Raw genomic sequence first — 17633 nt, 5'->3', positions numbered from 1 at the left:
ACGTTAGATGATAATGGAAATACGCATCACGTTTCGCGTGATAGCCACTCCTTTCTTAGCGACGAAGGAAGGAGTGCGGTCGAACAATGAATTTGACCGTAGGGAACGATGCCATTTTTCTTGACCATGCTGTCTGGTTAGGACAGAGATGCCCTCCATTCAGCCATCGCCAATTCCTACAACATGAACTTGACGAGGCAAATGAGAAGGTAGCCTTGCTTAATCAGCAAGGATCTCAACAGGCAGAACTGTTGATGTTACAGCAGGTACAGACCCCTGTACCTGGGATGACGAACACGCGTCGTCCCGAAACCTTAAAGATTGACATCTCTAAGTAAAGCGGAGTCGAAAGACTCTTTCTTAGATGGTTTGTCGAGTTGGACGATGCAATAAGGGCTCTTCACATCGTCGACGAGCATATGCAAGTCGCATTTGCTCAGTCAAACTTGGCAGGTCGTGCCAAAACTTGGGCACTAGGCCTTAAGTTGCGCGACCCATATGTCTTTGGGTCGATAGAGGCTTTTAAAGCTCGGCTCAAACAGACGTTTAACCGCCTAGGGATGAGTTCAGAGCTCGATCAGAGCTTCCGAAACTCAAGCAAGGCAAGCGTGATGTTCACGCTTATGCCCAGCACATACGACTCTTAGCGAGTTGTATCACGAACAATCCAGTTCATGAACACATATTAATTACGATGTTCATGCAAGGTCTTACGGATGGTCCCGTAAAGATACACCTGTTACGCTTGGAACTGGATACGCTTGAAAAAGCAATATTCGTTGCGGAACAGGAGGACTTTAGCTTGAGACAGGCTCAAGCTAGTTCGTCATCATATCGTCCTCCAAGACGACACAAGCTTGGAGGTCCAGAAGCTATGGACCTCTCTTTTGTCGAAAGCGAGAAACCTCGCTTTCCGAACAACAAGCGATTGCAGAAATGCAATCGCTGTCAAAAGTTAGGACACTGCGCTCATGAGTGTAGTGCTCCACGCCCAGTACCGAGAGGTACTGAACGTAATTATGGACCCAATGCCAATAAGGGCAACGGTCGCGGGTCCGACGTTGTTGCGGAATCGCAACAGCGAGGCGGATCGCCAAAAATAAGTCGGGGCCAGTAGAGGCGCAAGGCCCTACTGATCCAGCAACCCCAAGAGAATTTGCAAATCTCTTGACGAAAGTTGCTCCAGACACACTATCATTATGTGTATCTGCACCTGGTGATGAGGGATACCTCATCACCTTGAAGTTAAAAGTGACAAATGATTTGTCACTTAGAGCCCTAGTGGACTGTGGAGCGTCGAATAACTTTATTCGTCGCCAGTCGCTTGAGGGTCGTAGGCTTAAATATGTTGAGCGCGACATCCCTCCAACGTCTAGTGACAGGCGCATCGATAACAGTAATGAAATGCGTTTAGAAAGATTGACAGTATGATGATGATTTCATCGTACTGGATTTGGATGACAAATTTGATGTCATCCTAGGTTTACCTTGGCTCAGAAAATACGAGCCAAGGATCAGCTGGCAGCATCTATCCGTAAAGATGCCTGCCACTTGTTCATCAGATGGCTATCTGATGAACGTCTTGGAGCGTCTACAAGCGTGTGGATGTACTACGAGTGAGTGCGATGGCCTCGCTTGTGGTACGGTCGTTAGTACGACTACACAAGATCACAGTGTGATTGCTAATTACCCTGTGGAGTCAACTGCCGGCGGCTGTGAGAATGCACAGGCAGCGCGGAAGGTCTACCACTCGAATAAGTCGAGTGGATTGAGACATGAGTGTGCGCCTACCGGGCGACATTCAAGGAAGATACCCGATTTCCAAAACGGACAACACGATGATCCTAGGTCGAGTAGTGAGTCGACCGTAGAGGGCGCGACGGTGACAGCGCAATCACACTCGGAAGACTTAGAGGGATTAAGATCCCACGTACTTGAGGAGAAATCTCCTCAAATACTCAATGCTGAAGTGACTAGACTTCAGCATCCCGAGGGATTGATCCCTCGGTAGCCTGTGAATAAAACGCAGGAAGAAACCGAGACATTGGATGTCTTGGTTGATGACGGATCAAGAGTAGACGCTTATATTCTTGATCTGTATGCGCCTCCGAAGTTAACTTTGGAGATAACTTAATTACCAACCGTAGAACCTAAGCGGTTTTTGAGAGATCTGCACAGTAGTAAATTCAGGCAGATCTGCGTACTCGTCACAGAGGACGATTACGTAACCGATATTTTGATCAGCGGTAATTTTTACAGAGAAGGAACGGGTTCTCAGCAGCTCATCGATGGACGAAAGTGTCCTCGATGTGAAGACTCGAATTGAGAGATACACTACTCAATCCTGAGAGTCGCTTAAGACAAATCCTTTATACAAGGATTTGATTGAATTAAGGGATGTATTCCCTGAAGCATTTCCATGCGAGTTACCCAAAGATAAAGGCACTCGACATGAGATCGAGCTCAAACCGGGCTCGAAGTACTGTGTCATAAGCAGTGGCCACTGCCTCGCGAACAAGTACTTGCGATCGATAAATTCTTTACCGATCGATCAAAAGCGGGCCAAGTATTAAGTAGATAGAACAGAAGAACTTAGATATATTAATACAGTTTTTAAGTAACCCTCTTTAAAGCAAGTGTTTATAGAAAGTCTTCCACTGCACGTACTAATGTACGTGAAGTGACGTGAGGCACCACTGGCACTGAGGCAGTGCGAAGTGGACTTGTACTGAAGCAGTACAAGTCAGTAGTGCCCTGTTACAAATAGTGTAACGGGTGTCCCGTTACATAAGAGTTAATTTCCCATAAAAAGAATAATAATTTTTATCATTATGAGAGGAAATAAATAAAGAAGTGCAAAATTATTATCTTTATTAATTTTGACTTAAATAGTTCCAATAATACCAAATTTGATATTATTGATGCAACAAGACATTAGCTCTATTGATTGGTTAATTGAAGTCTAAATTGACCCTAGTCAGATACTAATATAATAATTTAGTAGTATATATAAGATCGTTACGTAGGAAACTAATTATAATAATACAGTTTTACTTCTCCCTAATTTGAAATCCTTTGAATTACCTTTTGGTAGCTTAAGCCCCTTACGTATCTAGAAACCTGCCTCTGACCTTTGTGTACGTGACGTTTCGAGACATCTCACCTACGCTGTAATCAGTATAAGGTCAACTAGTACTTATCAGTACTAGTGAAAGGTGCCCCGTTACGCCAGGTAGCACTTCGTAGTCCGTTCAACGGCCTACGCTCGTTCCATCCAACATCGACGTGTTGGATGAAGAAGGAAGGAGCTTTTCAGCCCCTCAAAAAGGCTATCACGCGACGCGTGAAAGGTTCGCTCATTTGAGTGACCTTGAATGGAGAGCGATCGAACGAATGAGTTTGGTCGTAGGCGGGCGAGCCATTGGCGCCATGCTGTACACTCTGGGCAGAGGTGAACAGCATTCGGCCATAGCCGAGTTCATACAGCATGAACTCGACGGGGCCGGTGAGAAGGTAGCCTTGCTTCACCAGCAAGGCTCTCAAAAGAAGTTATACTCCGCGAAAAAGGACAACCATCTCGCCATTCTTTGCGAGAGGTGTGAACTGTTTACGTCCGTGCGTAAAGACGCACACAATGAACGGTCTACCTCTCGGGTGATACACCCTAAACTTAGCCAGTGCATATTTCATGGCAAGGAGTCTCTTGTCATGCACTGGTTCGTTGCGTTCATCTGGTTAAAGCTGACGCGATTGATAACAGACGACGCGCTCTGCGCGATTGATAACAGACGACGCGCTCTGCGCCGTCAATGTCGTATTGCATTAACGCACTGCCGATTGCAAAATTGCTGCCGGGGAGGCACCATTCTGAGTCGCTGGACAAGGAAGTTGAGTTACCTAAATCCTTGTTCGATGTCGAATAAGACACCATCTCTGGTATAGAACCAAGCCAGGCAGGAAAATTTGGGGACGTGAATGTCCGGCCTCTAAGGGGCGTATTGCCTTTACTTTAAGACAGGGGAGACGGAAAGCGTTTATTATACCCTCACAAAGTGAAATTTGAGTGAGCAATTACATACGCTTGTAAATAGTTAACCGGTAATATCAAGGGAAAATTTAGCCTTGCGGCAATCCTTTCGTAACATGCTCTTTTAGAGCTAGACGAGTTGGTGGTCATTCGACCAACGATTGAGTTAAACTCATCGTCACTTCTGGACGAAACTGTCCTAAATGACACAAAAGCTGCACTTAGTGCGCGGAGTGGGTCATCGATCCTTAAAGATCCAACGGAACCAATTTATTCCTTAACTAAGGAATTCCATGATGTGGTATGTACCAATCCACCATCTGTTTTACCCTCGATAGAGGTGTCCGTCATGAAGTTGACTTGGTTCCTGGAATCAGATACTGTGTCACACAACAGTGGCCTTTACACAGGGAACAATGACGTAATTGAAGATTTTTTTCATGCCAGCACGAGGCTGGAATGGCACTCGACACCGACATTTTGTGTCAAAAGCCAAATGGCAAATGGCGCATTGAGCATGCTTATAATAAGCTTAATGTGGCCACTACACCAGCACAAACCCTCATCCTAGAAAGGATGTTCTTCAGAACAGTTTGGTGGGATGTTTAATGTACAGCGCACTTTACTTGTCGATGGTTATTACCCACTGCTCATGCGAGCTAGCGATATCCCGCTTATGGCTGTTAGCACCCGCGGTATGCTATGGGAGTAGTTAGTTATGCCACAAGGGCTTTTCAATGCCCCGGCAACATTTAATCGTTTAGTGACGCAACTTTTCCGCCCTCGTCGAGGTTATGCATAGACTTATTTTGATGACATTTTGTCCATTCTCGTGCATAGCAGGGTCGGTCGGAGGTAGATAACCATTTAGACCATTTGCGAGCAGTGCTCGATTGTATGCGCACAAATAAGTTGTAAGCCAATGCATTTTTGGCGCAGAATAAATTTCTTTCTTAGGGTGCTTCGTTGAGAAGTGACGCCTTAGAGCGGATCCCGCATTTTTGGCGCAGAATAAATTTCTTTCTTAGGGTGCTTCGATGAGAAGTGACGCCTTAGAGCGGATCCTGCTAAGGTAAAAGCCATAGTAGATTGACCGGTTCCTAATAACCAAAGAAAGTGCGTAAGTGGTCTGGTCTCGCCAATTATTTACACAAATATAGCGAAAAAATTACGCTGATCTGACTAGGCCATTATCTAATCTCCTTAAAAGGATACAGATTGGTGCTGAACTAGCAAGGATTATAACTCTTTACACACAGCTAAGGGTAGACTTATCCATGCCGATTCTGGCACTGCCAAACCCAAATTGGCCCTTCAGTGTCGTCTGTGACGCTTCGGTTTTGCCATTGGTAGTGCTCTGTTTCTAATAGATGTTGATGGGCGTGAACGTCTTATTGCGTTCGAGTCTAGACAGCTTACAGCTGCGGAAAAGATCTATCCAGTTCATAACAAAGAGTTACTTGGTATGAAGTATGCTCTCGTCAAATTCGGAATTCATTGCTAGGTTTTAAGACGTTTGTGATGTATAAGATCACGCGTGATTACGCACTCCGACTAAGCTGCCCCATCTCTCACAGAGAATGGCCCGATCGCTTTCAGTTTTTGCAGAATACAATTTCGAGGTGGAATATAAGCCTGGCAAGCAGAATGCTTTGACTGATGCGTTATCACGCAGGCCGGATTATGAGCTCTCTCATTTAATCAAGTGTATAAGCGCCTACGCTTGATCCATTGTTTGCTAAGACATTGATTGCCTCAGTTTCTCTTTGGAACATAGTTTCATAATACCTGAGAACCTTTTAGTACAGGATTCTGGGGACTTGTTTCCGCAGATTCTTGGGGATCTATTCCTTAAACTTTTATTTGGGAAGTATTCTCCCTCACTGCTTCTAGCTGAATGGTTGCGCTACCACAGCAAGATCAACTAGGATCGACGCTTCAGTCGATCTAGGACTTTCGCACTGTCTCTTATAGACAGGCGTTTCAAATTTTTTGGATGTTGCTTTCTAAGCAAGCATTCTTGTTTCGTGCTACTAAATTTATTCGAGTGGTCTAACTTCGACGCTGCCTGTGCTTGTGCACAGCCGTCGGGATCTAACTCCACAGTGTGATAGGTATTCACACTTATGTCTTGTGCAGTCGTGCAAACAACAGAACCACAAGTGAGGCCATCTAAAACCTTACCCTAGCTGATTTATAAATTGATTTCGGCCGCCAGATTTATATCTGGCGGCGAACACAATTGTTACCAATAATAAATGGTTTTTAACTAATCAACTATTTTAGAATAGGATAAAAGGGTATTTTACCAACTCGTAAAATGTACCACAACAACGGTTTTCCAACCAATGTGTGCCCCATTATACCCTCCTCACCAGACTGTTGACACCAAGTGACAACAGTTGCTCCATTTCCTCTTTGAAGTTGAAACTTAAACAGCTAACCGGTTGGTTGTGTTTTGCTTTCTTTTGTCCCATAACAATTAAGCGCGAATCGCAGACTCTTAGCACCTTTCTCGATGATGAGGGAATGATGGACTTTCAAAGTCGCACTCCATCAGAGGATGAGGAATAAGAGCGCCGATCTTACACGCCTTCTTTTCCGGATGAACGTCGGCGGGCCCCGAATCCGTTCCCAGAACGTGGTTCTACTAATGTCTTAACTGCATTAAGCAGGACGCAGGACCCTGAGTCCAACATTTTTTACGAATCCGCTCGATAAAGCGCAAGAGCAGGCAATTATCATTGAGGTTCAAGCTTGCCGTCGAGACGCCGAGATATCAAAAGCTAAAGACGACAGAAGGAGTGAAAACGAAGTCTCATTTACAGATTCACTCCACTTAGTGCGGAAGAGCATCACAAAGAGATCGCGGGTCACAACTTGGCTATCTGGATTTTCAGTCCCACGGCGACGTCGCTGGAGGAGATCGCTGCTCGCGACGCTTTTCATGGGCGATGGCTTACGCCAAAGGGAATGACGCGATGTCAGTATCTGACGCGTTTACGTGATCAAGCCCGTGGGGCTTCATGACCTCAATGAGGGAATTTCCGATCGTTTTGTTTCCAAACGAAACAAGAGGAAAAACGAAGTCTCATTTGAGATCTGGGTCCATCGGCCCGCCGCCTCCTCAATATTTGGAATATGAGAGAGTCTGCAAATGTGGCTGATGTTCGTTTGATACGGAAGCTTCGCTTCGATTTCGCCAAGCTTAATTAAGGCCAAAGGCCAGTTACGTTCGGCATTTATGCCGCAAAACGAAGAAAGGCCTAGCCGATATTTTAGTGCTATGGTTGACCGTGCAACCATAGTCGAAGCCGCACTGAGGCTATAGAATCAAGCAATTCCACTTTTAGTGGTAGAAAGCGTTGTTTGATGCGAGTTGACCCTGAGCTTGGCGCTCAAAATCGTCAACGGCGTACGGGTAACCTTGCCGAAGAGGTACCTCAAACTCCCAAGAGTCTTCAGAAGACGGGTAGCCCCAGCCACTTCACCAGATACTGGTATTGGCCCTTACGACGACGTCGCTATAATGTTTCTCCACGTGAAACTGAAGGATCTCTCGCGCATCAAGCAGCGCGGGAGGTGGCCGAAATCTTGACGGAAGCATTTCATGCTTTAAAACAAGAGGTGTGACTTCTTCGTGAGAGCCTTGCTCGGTTTGAGAGCAAGGCTCTCTTTTGAGGCGGTTCAGAACCGTCTTTCGATGCTGGAGCGTCAGCAACCTCGTTTTAAGGGCCGGCTGGACATCCTGGTGAGGATATAGCAATCTGCGGCATGACCGCCTGTCCCGGCGCAAGCGCTTTAAGTCCACGTGGGAAAAGTCCCGATAATGCCGACGTATCACACTGGGTGTGTACGCAGCTTGCTAGGAAGGTTTAGCGTGTAAGCTAGGCCCTTCTTGGCCACGACCGTAAATGGTCCAATAAAGCGCGGGCGCAATTTGGTCTTGAAGACCGCGGAAACCAAGCTAGTAGGTAGATTATTAGCACTAAATCAAACTCGGTTTTCCACCACATAAGAATATTACAGCTAATGCTTTTGGCATCTGCTTGTTCTTTTTGTTTGTCTTGGCTATCACCCATCGTGTCCCCTACATGTCTTAAGACACTAACCGCGTCGCGAGAAACTCGCTTTCCGAATAGTTACAAGGCTGATATCAGCAAGCCTATCGGCAAGTTCTCTCCCACCAAGCCCTGAGCCATGCAGTGGTATTGTTAAGGAACATGAGACCGTTGACATAGAACGGAGTGTAGTCTGTAGAGGTTATACAGCGTTATTTAACGCAAATTCCGCCACTGGGAGCACTAAGCTCCAGCGCTTTGGTATCTGAGCACACACACTGTGTAAAACAACTTGAACGTGTCAATCGCGTCTTCAATGACGCGATTGACACGTTCAAGTTGACCATCGATCTGCGGATGGTCCGCGGTGGATATATTCAATCTGGTGCCAAGCACTCGCTAAATCGATTTCCAGAATTAATCCGAGAAACGGGAGTCCCGATCAGAGTCAATTGCCACTGGCAAGACGTGTTGTCGAAACACGCGATTGATGAACAGCCTTGCTGTACCTTCTTCATCAGTGGTATCCGGCACAGCCGCTAAGTGAGCCATTTCGCTCAATCGGTCAACAAATACCACTGTGCCGGAGTTACTGACCGAATCTTTCGGTAGACCGAAAACAAAATCCATACTTATAGACTTTAAACACCCTATGGGTACGGGCCTCTCGCAAAGAATGGCGAGATGGTTGTCTTTCTTCGCGGAGTATAACTTCTCCGTGGGCACTAGTTGGTAACGGGGTGTTTTCGTTACATGAAATGAACACTTAAAGGTTGTTAGTTACTATATTATCTAAAAGGTAGATAATATCTGTAGTGTATTACTTGATATAGTAATATTCGGAAGCTTATCCATTGGTTGATATAGGCTATTACGTTTACAGTACTCCCTCGGATAACTTCTAGCATCTTTCCCATCAGTTATCCGAGGTTATTAGTTATCGGATTATAGTAATTCATAAGTAAGCGACCATAGAACGACCACGGTGGACGTCGAAATCTATAAGTTTGCGGGGTTATAAGGATTCAGGGAAATAAGTTATCCGAGGGATAGCTGTACTTGCTCTGCGGTCCAGTCAGCACTGGACGCGCGCACAGAGAGACAGATAATACTTTAATACATGTTTTGTATTTATATAATTAAGCTAGTATTAAATAGATAGAAACAGAAGAACTCATTATATTAAATACAGTTTACTTTTAATTCTCTTCAAAGAAACTGTTTTAAAGAGAGCCTTCTTTGCACGTGCTAGTGTACGTGAAGTGACGTGAGACACCACTCGCACTGAGGCAGTGCGAAGTGGACTTGTACTGAAGCAGCACAAGCCGGCAGTGCCCCGTTACACCTGGTAGCACTTGTTGGTCCGTCCAAGAAACACAGTACTATCTTACATGGATATATTAGATGATAATGGAAATACGCATCACGTTTCGCGTGATAGCTCCTCCTTTCTAAGCGACATAAAAAGGAGTTCGACCGTAGGGAATGATGCCATCTTGGCCATGCTGTCCGGTTTGGACAGAGATGCCCTCCATTTAGCCATCGCCAACTCCATACAACATGAACTTGACGAGGCAAAGGAGAATGTAGCCTTGCTTAATCAGCAAGCTCTCAACAGGCAGAGCTGTTGAGGTTGCAACAGGTACAGAACCCTGTGCCTGGGATGAAGCACACGCGTCGTCCCAAAACCTTAAAGATAGACATCTCTAAGTGTAGGGGAGTCGAAGAGACTCCCTCTTAAGATGGTTCGTCGAGTTGGATGATGCAATAAGGCTCGTCACATCGTCGACGAGCATATACAAGAGTATATACCTTAGAAAGGCTTCTATCTCTTACAGATCATTGCGCAAGTCATAGGAAGGCACTTAACGGTTTAAGATCAAAAGGGAAACTGCACTTTATTTAATCGCTATGACATCCACGTGCTTATGGAAGCTCCAAGATCAGATGACAATTTGTTTAACGAGAGACAGGCATCGTCACGGCTTGATGCTGCCAATTAATGCATGGCTCTTACTTTCTCAGCCATTGTAATCCAAGGATGACATTAAATTGTCATCCAAATCAAGTACGATGAAATAATCATCGAACTGTTTACCCTTTGACGTGTATTGGAAACCAACAACACGTTTCGTTACTATCACAGATGCGCCTATTGCTAGGCGCACCGTCATCCTCTTAAAGGGATATCGCGCTCAACGAACTCGAGCCTGCAGTTTTGAAGGGATCGACGCCCCACAATCGACTAGCGACTTTAGTGGCAATTAATTTGAAGCTTTTTATTTTCAAGGTGATGAGCTTCACCTCATCACCTGGGGCAATTACACAATGATTGTGTGTGAGGAGCAGTTTTTTTCTTAAAAAGGCCTGAAAGTTCTTTAGACGTTGCTGGATCAGTAGGGCGTCACGTGCCTACTGACCCCGACCATTTTTTGACGATCCGCCTCGCCGCTGCGATTTCGCAACAGCGTCGGATCCGCGTCCCCCCCTGTCCCTAGCGGGAAGTCGATCTTCTCGCTCAATGTTTCTAGGCAGTGCCGTGGGGCACTATACTTAAAGGAGTAGTGGTTCGTCTTTTGACAGCGATTACGTTTTCGTAATCGTTTGTAACATAAAGAGCGAGGTTTCTCGCTGTGTACATACGAGAGATCCATGGGTTCTGGACTCCGATATCTTGTTGATTCGGTGGACGATAAGCACCCAAGTGGAGGAAAGCCTGATTCTGACTGATGTTCTCTTGTTCCGCTACTAAGATCGCTTGGTCAAGCGTCTCTAAATTCGAGCCAGAATAGGTGGGTCTTGACAGGACCGTCTGCAAGACCCTTGATGCACAGCAACCTGTGTCTGTTCATCAATTGGATGACTCACGATACAACTGACCAGGTGTCGTGTATATTGGGCATAAGCGTGAAGGTCGCGCTTGCTGCTTCAAATTCAGGAGCTCGGCTCGAGCCTTGAATTCGGTACGTGGCGGCTCAAATGTTTGCCTGAGCTCATATCACTTAAGAACTGATGGGTCGTGAAGCTTGATCCCCAAGGCCAAAGATTTAGCACGTCCGGCTAAGTTGGACATGCCAAATTTTACTTTTGTCGCATTATCACTGATACGGCGAGCGTCAATGGCGTCGTCTAATTCGATGAACCATCTTTTACGGATTCGCCTTCCACTGCCTTAAACTTAGAGTTTTATATCTTTAAGGTTTTAGGTCGACGTGGAAGCGTCGGCCAACTAGCAGCATGTAAATGCTGCTGTCTCAACACTTGTAATTGTTAAGCACCCTGTTCTGTCAACATCTTTGCGTTTTGAGATCCTTGCTGGTGAGGCAAGGCTTCTTTTCCTGGACTTCGTCGAGTTCATGATGTATGAACTCGGCTATGGCCTCATGTTGTTCGTCTGTGATCAGAGTGAACATCATGGCCTCAACGGCTGGCCCGCCTACAACCGAACTCATGCGTCTGATCGCTCTCCATTCAAGGTCACTCAAATGAGCGAACCTTTCACGCGTTGCATGATAGCCTTCTTGAGGGGCTTGAAGGCTCACTCCTTCTTCTTCCCAACATGTCCATTTTGGATGGTACGTGCGTAGGCCGTTCAGCGGACTACGAAGTGCCACCAGGTGTAACGGCGCACCTTTCACGTACTGATCAGTACTAGCTAACCTTACACTGATTTAAGTGTAGGTTAGGTGCCTCGAAACTTCACGTACACAAAGGTACAGAGGAAGGTTTATAATGAAGCTAAGGGTCTCTCGCTAAAGGTCTAGACTAAGGCTTTATAATAAAGAAACGTAGTAGTAAGACTGTATTAATATATTAAGTTCCAACGTAACGATTTCTATCTACTACTGACTATACTATAGTAGTAACAAGCTTTGTATGGCGCCTACTTGCGAACCGCACAATCGTGGCTTATAATTACGATTGGCGGGATTGATATGTATAATACCAAATTTGGTAAAATTGGCATTATCAAGTCAAAATTAACAAAGATAATTATTTTGTACTTTTTTATTTATTTCCTCTCCTAGAATATAATATTTATTATTCCTCTTATTGGAAATAATATTCATGTAGCGGACACACCCCGTTACAATCGTGGTGAAAGAGCAAACATGCGCAATCGGCGTCATAGATGGCACTAAGTAGTTGCGCATTTTCTACAAAGTCACAAGAAGTGAACACATGCTGCGTGCTTCCAGCTTTTCTGAATTTGTCTTTACATGGCAACGCTGATGTTACCGCTACGTAACGTTAGCGTTACCATGTTAAGACAATAATCAAATCAGGTCGGCTTTGCGTGCAAAAAATCTTCGCTTCCTTTATAATCGTGCTTTAACTTCTCCAGCAATCGTGTCTTAACCTATAGTATACGAACTCGGCCCGTTAGACTTTAATAGTATTATTACGTGCACATGCACTGCGGACATCATTGCGTCGTAATCCAAACGTAATCTGTACCACCCTCGCTTAAAGGACACGTCAAAGTAGGACATGGGTCTATCTATATCTCAATCACATTTGCTTGGAATAAGGACATTAGAAATAAAACCTTAGAGCTCGTGCGATTTGCAGTCATCATAGCAGTGTCGACGCATTTTTTCTAAAAATCTCCGAGGCCATCATTGCCACCGAGAATGTCGACAATACAATTCCAGAGGTCACAGAGCTGCACGTGAACAGAATGAACCTGTCGTGACCCTCACTCATGAATTTCGTATAACACCACTCGTCCTAGACGATCAGTCCAGCACCACGTCGCATTCGTCGTATCAGATCGCCCAGACACCAACAAATCGACCACTTTGAATGGAGATGAAGCGAAGGCACCAAGCCAACATGAAAAAACCGCAAGGAAAACTCGCCAACGTTCCTCGACAGTGGCTCTGTATCGGATTTATTAACATTATGTTCTTTGCACGTCGTCTATTGCGTTCGGGGTTTGTATTTTATAATCCCTTTGTCGGAGTGTAGATGGACAATTACAAACGCTCGCAGACTATCAAGACTGTCACTCGGTCGCAATTCTTTATTCAATCATTTATCTGACACTTTCCAGTGGCTATGATCGTGTCGTTCCCAGAATCCGGGCTTCGAATGTTTGCGCCTTTTCAACGACAGCATTCAAATCCAATAAACGCGGCAATAAACAGCTCAAGTAGCATTAACCGTGAAAACGAGGAGTTGAATGTACCAATCATTCGAGGCCGCTTTGTTTTACAGCTATGTGAAGTTATTGCCGTCTTCTTGCTCTCGTTTGGCATTGCTATCTGCTGTTTGATTTCTTTCTGCTCTTTAATGGTGCAATACTATTGCCTACAAAAGTATTGCAATTCATATTTTTATTGCAGGGGGCGATGAGCTGCTACGTTATACTATACTAGTAGCTGTTTTCGTTATATTGTATTAGTACTCTACTGCGTCGCTTGATATCGCGAGCGTATTCAATTAAGCCGTTTCTACAGAAGAAGCAACGATGCTCCGAAACGTTGCAAGTGTACCTCTATTCGGGTCAGATCCGATTTTGTGCCATTTAAGCCATAGAAACCCAATTAGAAATGCATCGACTGCATTTTGATTCTGTAAAAATATAAAAAATACGCAACTAGTACCATAGAACGACAACAAACAATGTATTTACCCAGTTTTAGTTGTATTATGCTATTGCTAATTCGAAATTGCATTGTTCGCTTCAGAAACGGCTTCAATCGCACCATTTGCCACTTTGGGGATCGCCAACCGCGACTTTCGAAGATTCTTTTTCATCCGATCAAAGAGTCGTTGATCTGCTCTTGATACCGATGGAAACACGCGATCAAATGCGCTAAGAAAGTGATGGTGTTGAATTTCGAATCGAGTCGTTTGCGTCTCAATTGTTGAAAAATCCGTCTCCCGTAACGCAGTCATTCCAGCTTCACGAATCAAAGCACTTAAATCAGCACCGCTAAACCCTTCGCATCGAGGATCCGCAGCAATTGTTTCAAGCTGTACCGACGCGGCAATCGCACACTTTGCCGAGATTGTCTTTAATATTTGATACCGTTCAAAAGCCTGTGGCAGCGGCACATACAAGAGTTTATCTAAACGACCCGGACGTAACATGGCCGAGTCAATAATATCCGGACGATTCGTTGCTGCCATAACAAAAACGTTTCGACGACTCTCCAAGCCATCCATTTCCGTCAATAATTGATTCACAACGCGCTCACTGACCCCATTCCCACTCGTTTCGCCATTGCCACCACCTGATCGTCGTGGTGCAAGAGCATCTAATTCATCAAAAAAAATAACACACGGCGAAGAAGCACGAGCTCGTTGAAACACTTGACGTACGGATCGTTCGGATTCACCAACGTATTTATCAAGAAGTTCAGGACCTTTAATGCTAATAAAGTTTGCACCACTTTCGTGAGCAATGGCTTTGGCTAAGAGTGTTTTTCCACAACCAGGCGGTCCATAAAGGAGCACACCAGTCGGCATGGATAATCCAAGCGCTGCAAAGCGCTCTGGGTGAGCAATTGGTTGCAAAACTGCTAGCGAGAGCTCGTCACGCACTTCCTTTAAAGCTCCGATATCATCCCACGTGATATCGGGAATTGTTGCGAATCCTTCACGTTTGGAACTTGGCTGTACCTTTGGAATCGCAGCTTCAAAATCCGTCATTCGAATGCTCAGTAAAGCCAATTGCGCTTCAGTAAAAGGTTCTACGCGAGCACGCAAATCATCGGCAGCCGACGGCATTGCAACAACACCTAAAGCTTCCTTTGGCGTCTCCTCTATCGATTGGAACAATTCCGTATCGAGACATTCGGCATCCTTTTTTTCCTTCCTTGTACTCGAGTCTTTCACAGCATCAATGTTTGTAAAAATACGATTCACCGCTCCAACCGCGGCTTCTTTCGTCAACGAAACAAGGTCCGCGCCAACATATCCCGGTGTTTTTCGAGCAAGTCTTGTAAAGTCAAACTCGCCTTCTAATGTCATGTTTCGTGCCAAAACACGTAAAATCGTTTCGCGCGCCGCTTCATCTGGAATCCCAAGACATATTTCTCGATCAAAACGCCCTGCACGCCGCAAAGCCGAGTCCAATGCATCGGGTCGATTTGTCGCACCAATTAAAATCACGGGTTTTCCACCCGTATTGTCTAAATTTAATGAATCGGTACTAGTAAGTAATTGGGCAACAATTCGTTTTTCCATCCCACGGGCCGACGATTCACGTTTAGGAGTAATTGCATCAATTTCATCAATAAAAATTATGGAGGGAGCGCGTGAAATGGCTTCATCAAATAATTCACGCAATTTTTGCTCAGATTCGCCCGACATGCCGGAAACGATTTCCGGAGCCGAGATTCGAAGAAACGTCGCGCCACATTCTCCTGCAATGGCATGAGCTAGCATGGATTTGCCTGTACCAGGAGGTCCATGAAGGAGGACGCCTCGTGGAGGTTCGACACCCAAATGGGCATATACTTCCGGGTGTGTCAACGGGTATTCAATAAGTTCTCGAACTTCTTGTAAAATGGCTTGAATCCCACCAATATCACAATAGCGAGTACTTGGACGTTCGACAACAAATCCTCGACTTTCGTCGGAAGTGTTTTCAATCAAATCATTCGTTTTCACGCGTCGTCGTACGATTTTGCCCTTCTTACTTGCTGGTTTATCGGCGTTCTGGTCGGCGTACTTTTGTTGCATGGAGCGATTTAACGAATTGCCACCGCAATTTTGCTGTTCTAATAATTGAATTTGCATCTCGTCATCAGTGTCACTTTGAGACCGTGAACGCTTGGGGGTGTCCGGTTGGGCCTTCTTGAGCACTTTCGCCACGACCCGGCGCAATGCGCCTTGTGGTTTTCTCTGATACTCAGCATACGAATCGAGAAGATGGGATGTAATAGTTGCTTCGCTCGGGTGCGCGCCACGCTCTTCGCACTCGCGCAGGTAGCGCCGCACGTGGAAGCTCACCTTGGCTTCCATGGACACGAGTGGCCGAGGTTGTTTTAAGCGATGCTGTTTATTCTTTTTCACAGGTAAATTTAAGTGGATGTGAAGGATATAATGTTGGAGCTCCTGTAGTGAAGCGAAGCTTTAAAATCCTGGCTATTGGCAATTTTATTATTACGAATGTCTAAACTCCAAAGATGTGAATTGAATTAAATAGTACGAATACAAGTGGCTAGGTTTTTGTGTCTGCTACTTAGACTTTTAATTAGAGAAGACACAGAGCCACTTTGGACTGCTCTGTGAGCTTGTTTGCTGGCCTAGTCCTGGCTCAAGGGATAACCATTCGTGGAATCATACGGCAGCTAGTGCCCAAAAAGTATATGCCTTTAAAAGGCTTTAACTCATATCGGTCATTGTCAAAGCGCTTGGAAGGCACGGAACGCTTTAGATCCAAAGGAAAGCTAATTCTTATTTAGTTAAGGAAAAATATTTTATTGTAAGAATGTATTCTATAGACCGTAGTGTCCTAAATGAGCACCTCTATTTGGTGGCTGGCACGTGTTCCCATAAAGTGATAAGGAATTGCTGATATTAATGGCAAGGGCATATTATTCCTAGTATGTACCACACAACATTTGCGTAGCAACAGACGTGCAACCCCGCATAAGACTGTTGACACCGCGTGTCGACACTCGTCTTCATTTCATCAATGACTTCGACTAACCAGTTAGCCCCACGGTGGTGTCAGCACTCTGCGTCACGATGGCCTCCTAACGAGTCAAGTACTCTTTGCGGTTATTTCGGAGAACAAGGAGATGAGTACTACAGCCACACCCGTTTCGAGGGAAAGGACGAGAAACTTAAACTCACCATGCCTGAGCATAAAGACAGTTCTCGTCGAGCACCAAATCAGCTTCCAAAACGTGGCATCGCCGATGCTTTGACAGCTTTACACTTGGCATTAGTCTCCAACTCATGACAAACCCGCGTGATGAGCACTATCTTTGGGAAGTCATCGCGGAAGAGCAAGCTCTTCTTAGGTCAATGGTCATTGCAAATGCAAGTGCTTAACAAGACTACTTCGACAAACCACTTAGTGTGGCTGTAGGCGGGCTCTCTTAAAGGACAAAGCACACGCTTTCAAGCATAGCGAGGAGGCGTTTTGAGCGTTTTCTTCACTGCAGTAAACAAATTGGTGAGCGCCCAATGCGACCTCACCCAACAAACTTCGTACTTAGAACAAGTATCATCACAAAAGCAATTGTTCTCTTCTCGTGCGCAATTGTCATCGATGAAGTAAGTTCAAGACTGATTTATATCCAATAGCATTAAACATAAAACCTGTTAAACCAAATGATAAGATGCAATCTCTGTCGATGTGCATCTCTACATGACGAGCGTATTGTTCTGAATACCTCAACATGCGGATGACGCTTGAAGTCATCCCTTTCAATGTAAATGCACCTTTGTGCATCACATGCACAAGGGTGGTTCACTACGTGAACCTCACTCGAGTGCCAGGTCAATTTACTTCACATGAAATAACTGACCTCCCCTTGAAGTGTACTCAACGGGTGTGTAACAAGGCAGCTAGCCCGTTA

At 45.2% G+C, this 17633-nt stretch overlaps 2 protein-coding genes across 2 annotated transcripts; one reads left to right on the top strand and one right to left on the bottom strand.

The window, feature by feature from the left end:
• Positions 1-13149: 13149 nt before the first annotated feature.
• Positions 13150-13622, top strand: CCR75_002924 (uncharacterized protein; the record flags this gene model as incomplete). Its single annotated transcript, XM_067961021.1, has 2 exons — positions 13150-13340; positions 13496-13622. The coding sequence occupies 2 exons, from the start codon at positions 13150-13152 to the stop codon at positions 13620-13622; spliced, it is 318 nt and encodes a 105-aa protein (XP_067820408.1).
• Positions 13623-13752: 130 nt separating this feature from the next.
• Positions 13753-16065, bottom strand: CCR75_002923 (uncharacterized protein; the record flags this gene model as incomplete). Its single annotated transcript, XM_067961020.1, has 1 exon — positions 13753-16065. One exon carries the CDS (start codon positions 16063-16065, stop codon positions 13753-13755), a length of 2313 nt encoding a protein of 770 aa, XP_067820403.1.
• Between the last annotated feature and the right edge of the window lie 1568 nt (positions 16066-17633).

This window comes from Bremia lactucae, linkage group LG1, assembly GCF_004359215.1.
Source record: "Bremia lactucae strain SF5 linkage group LG1, whole genome shotgun sequence".
Classification (NCBI taxonomy): Eukaryota; Oomycota; class Peronosporomycetes; order Peronosporales; family Peronosporaceae; genus Bremia; species Bremia lactucae.
This window is presented reverse-complemented; position numbering and strand designations above follow the sequence as displayed.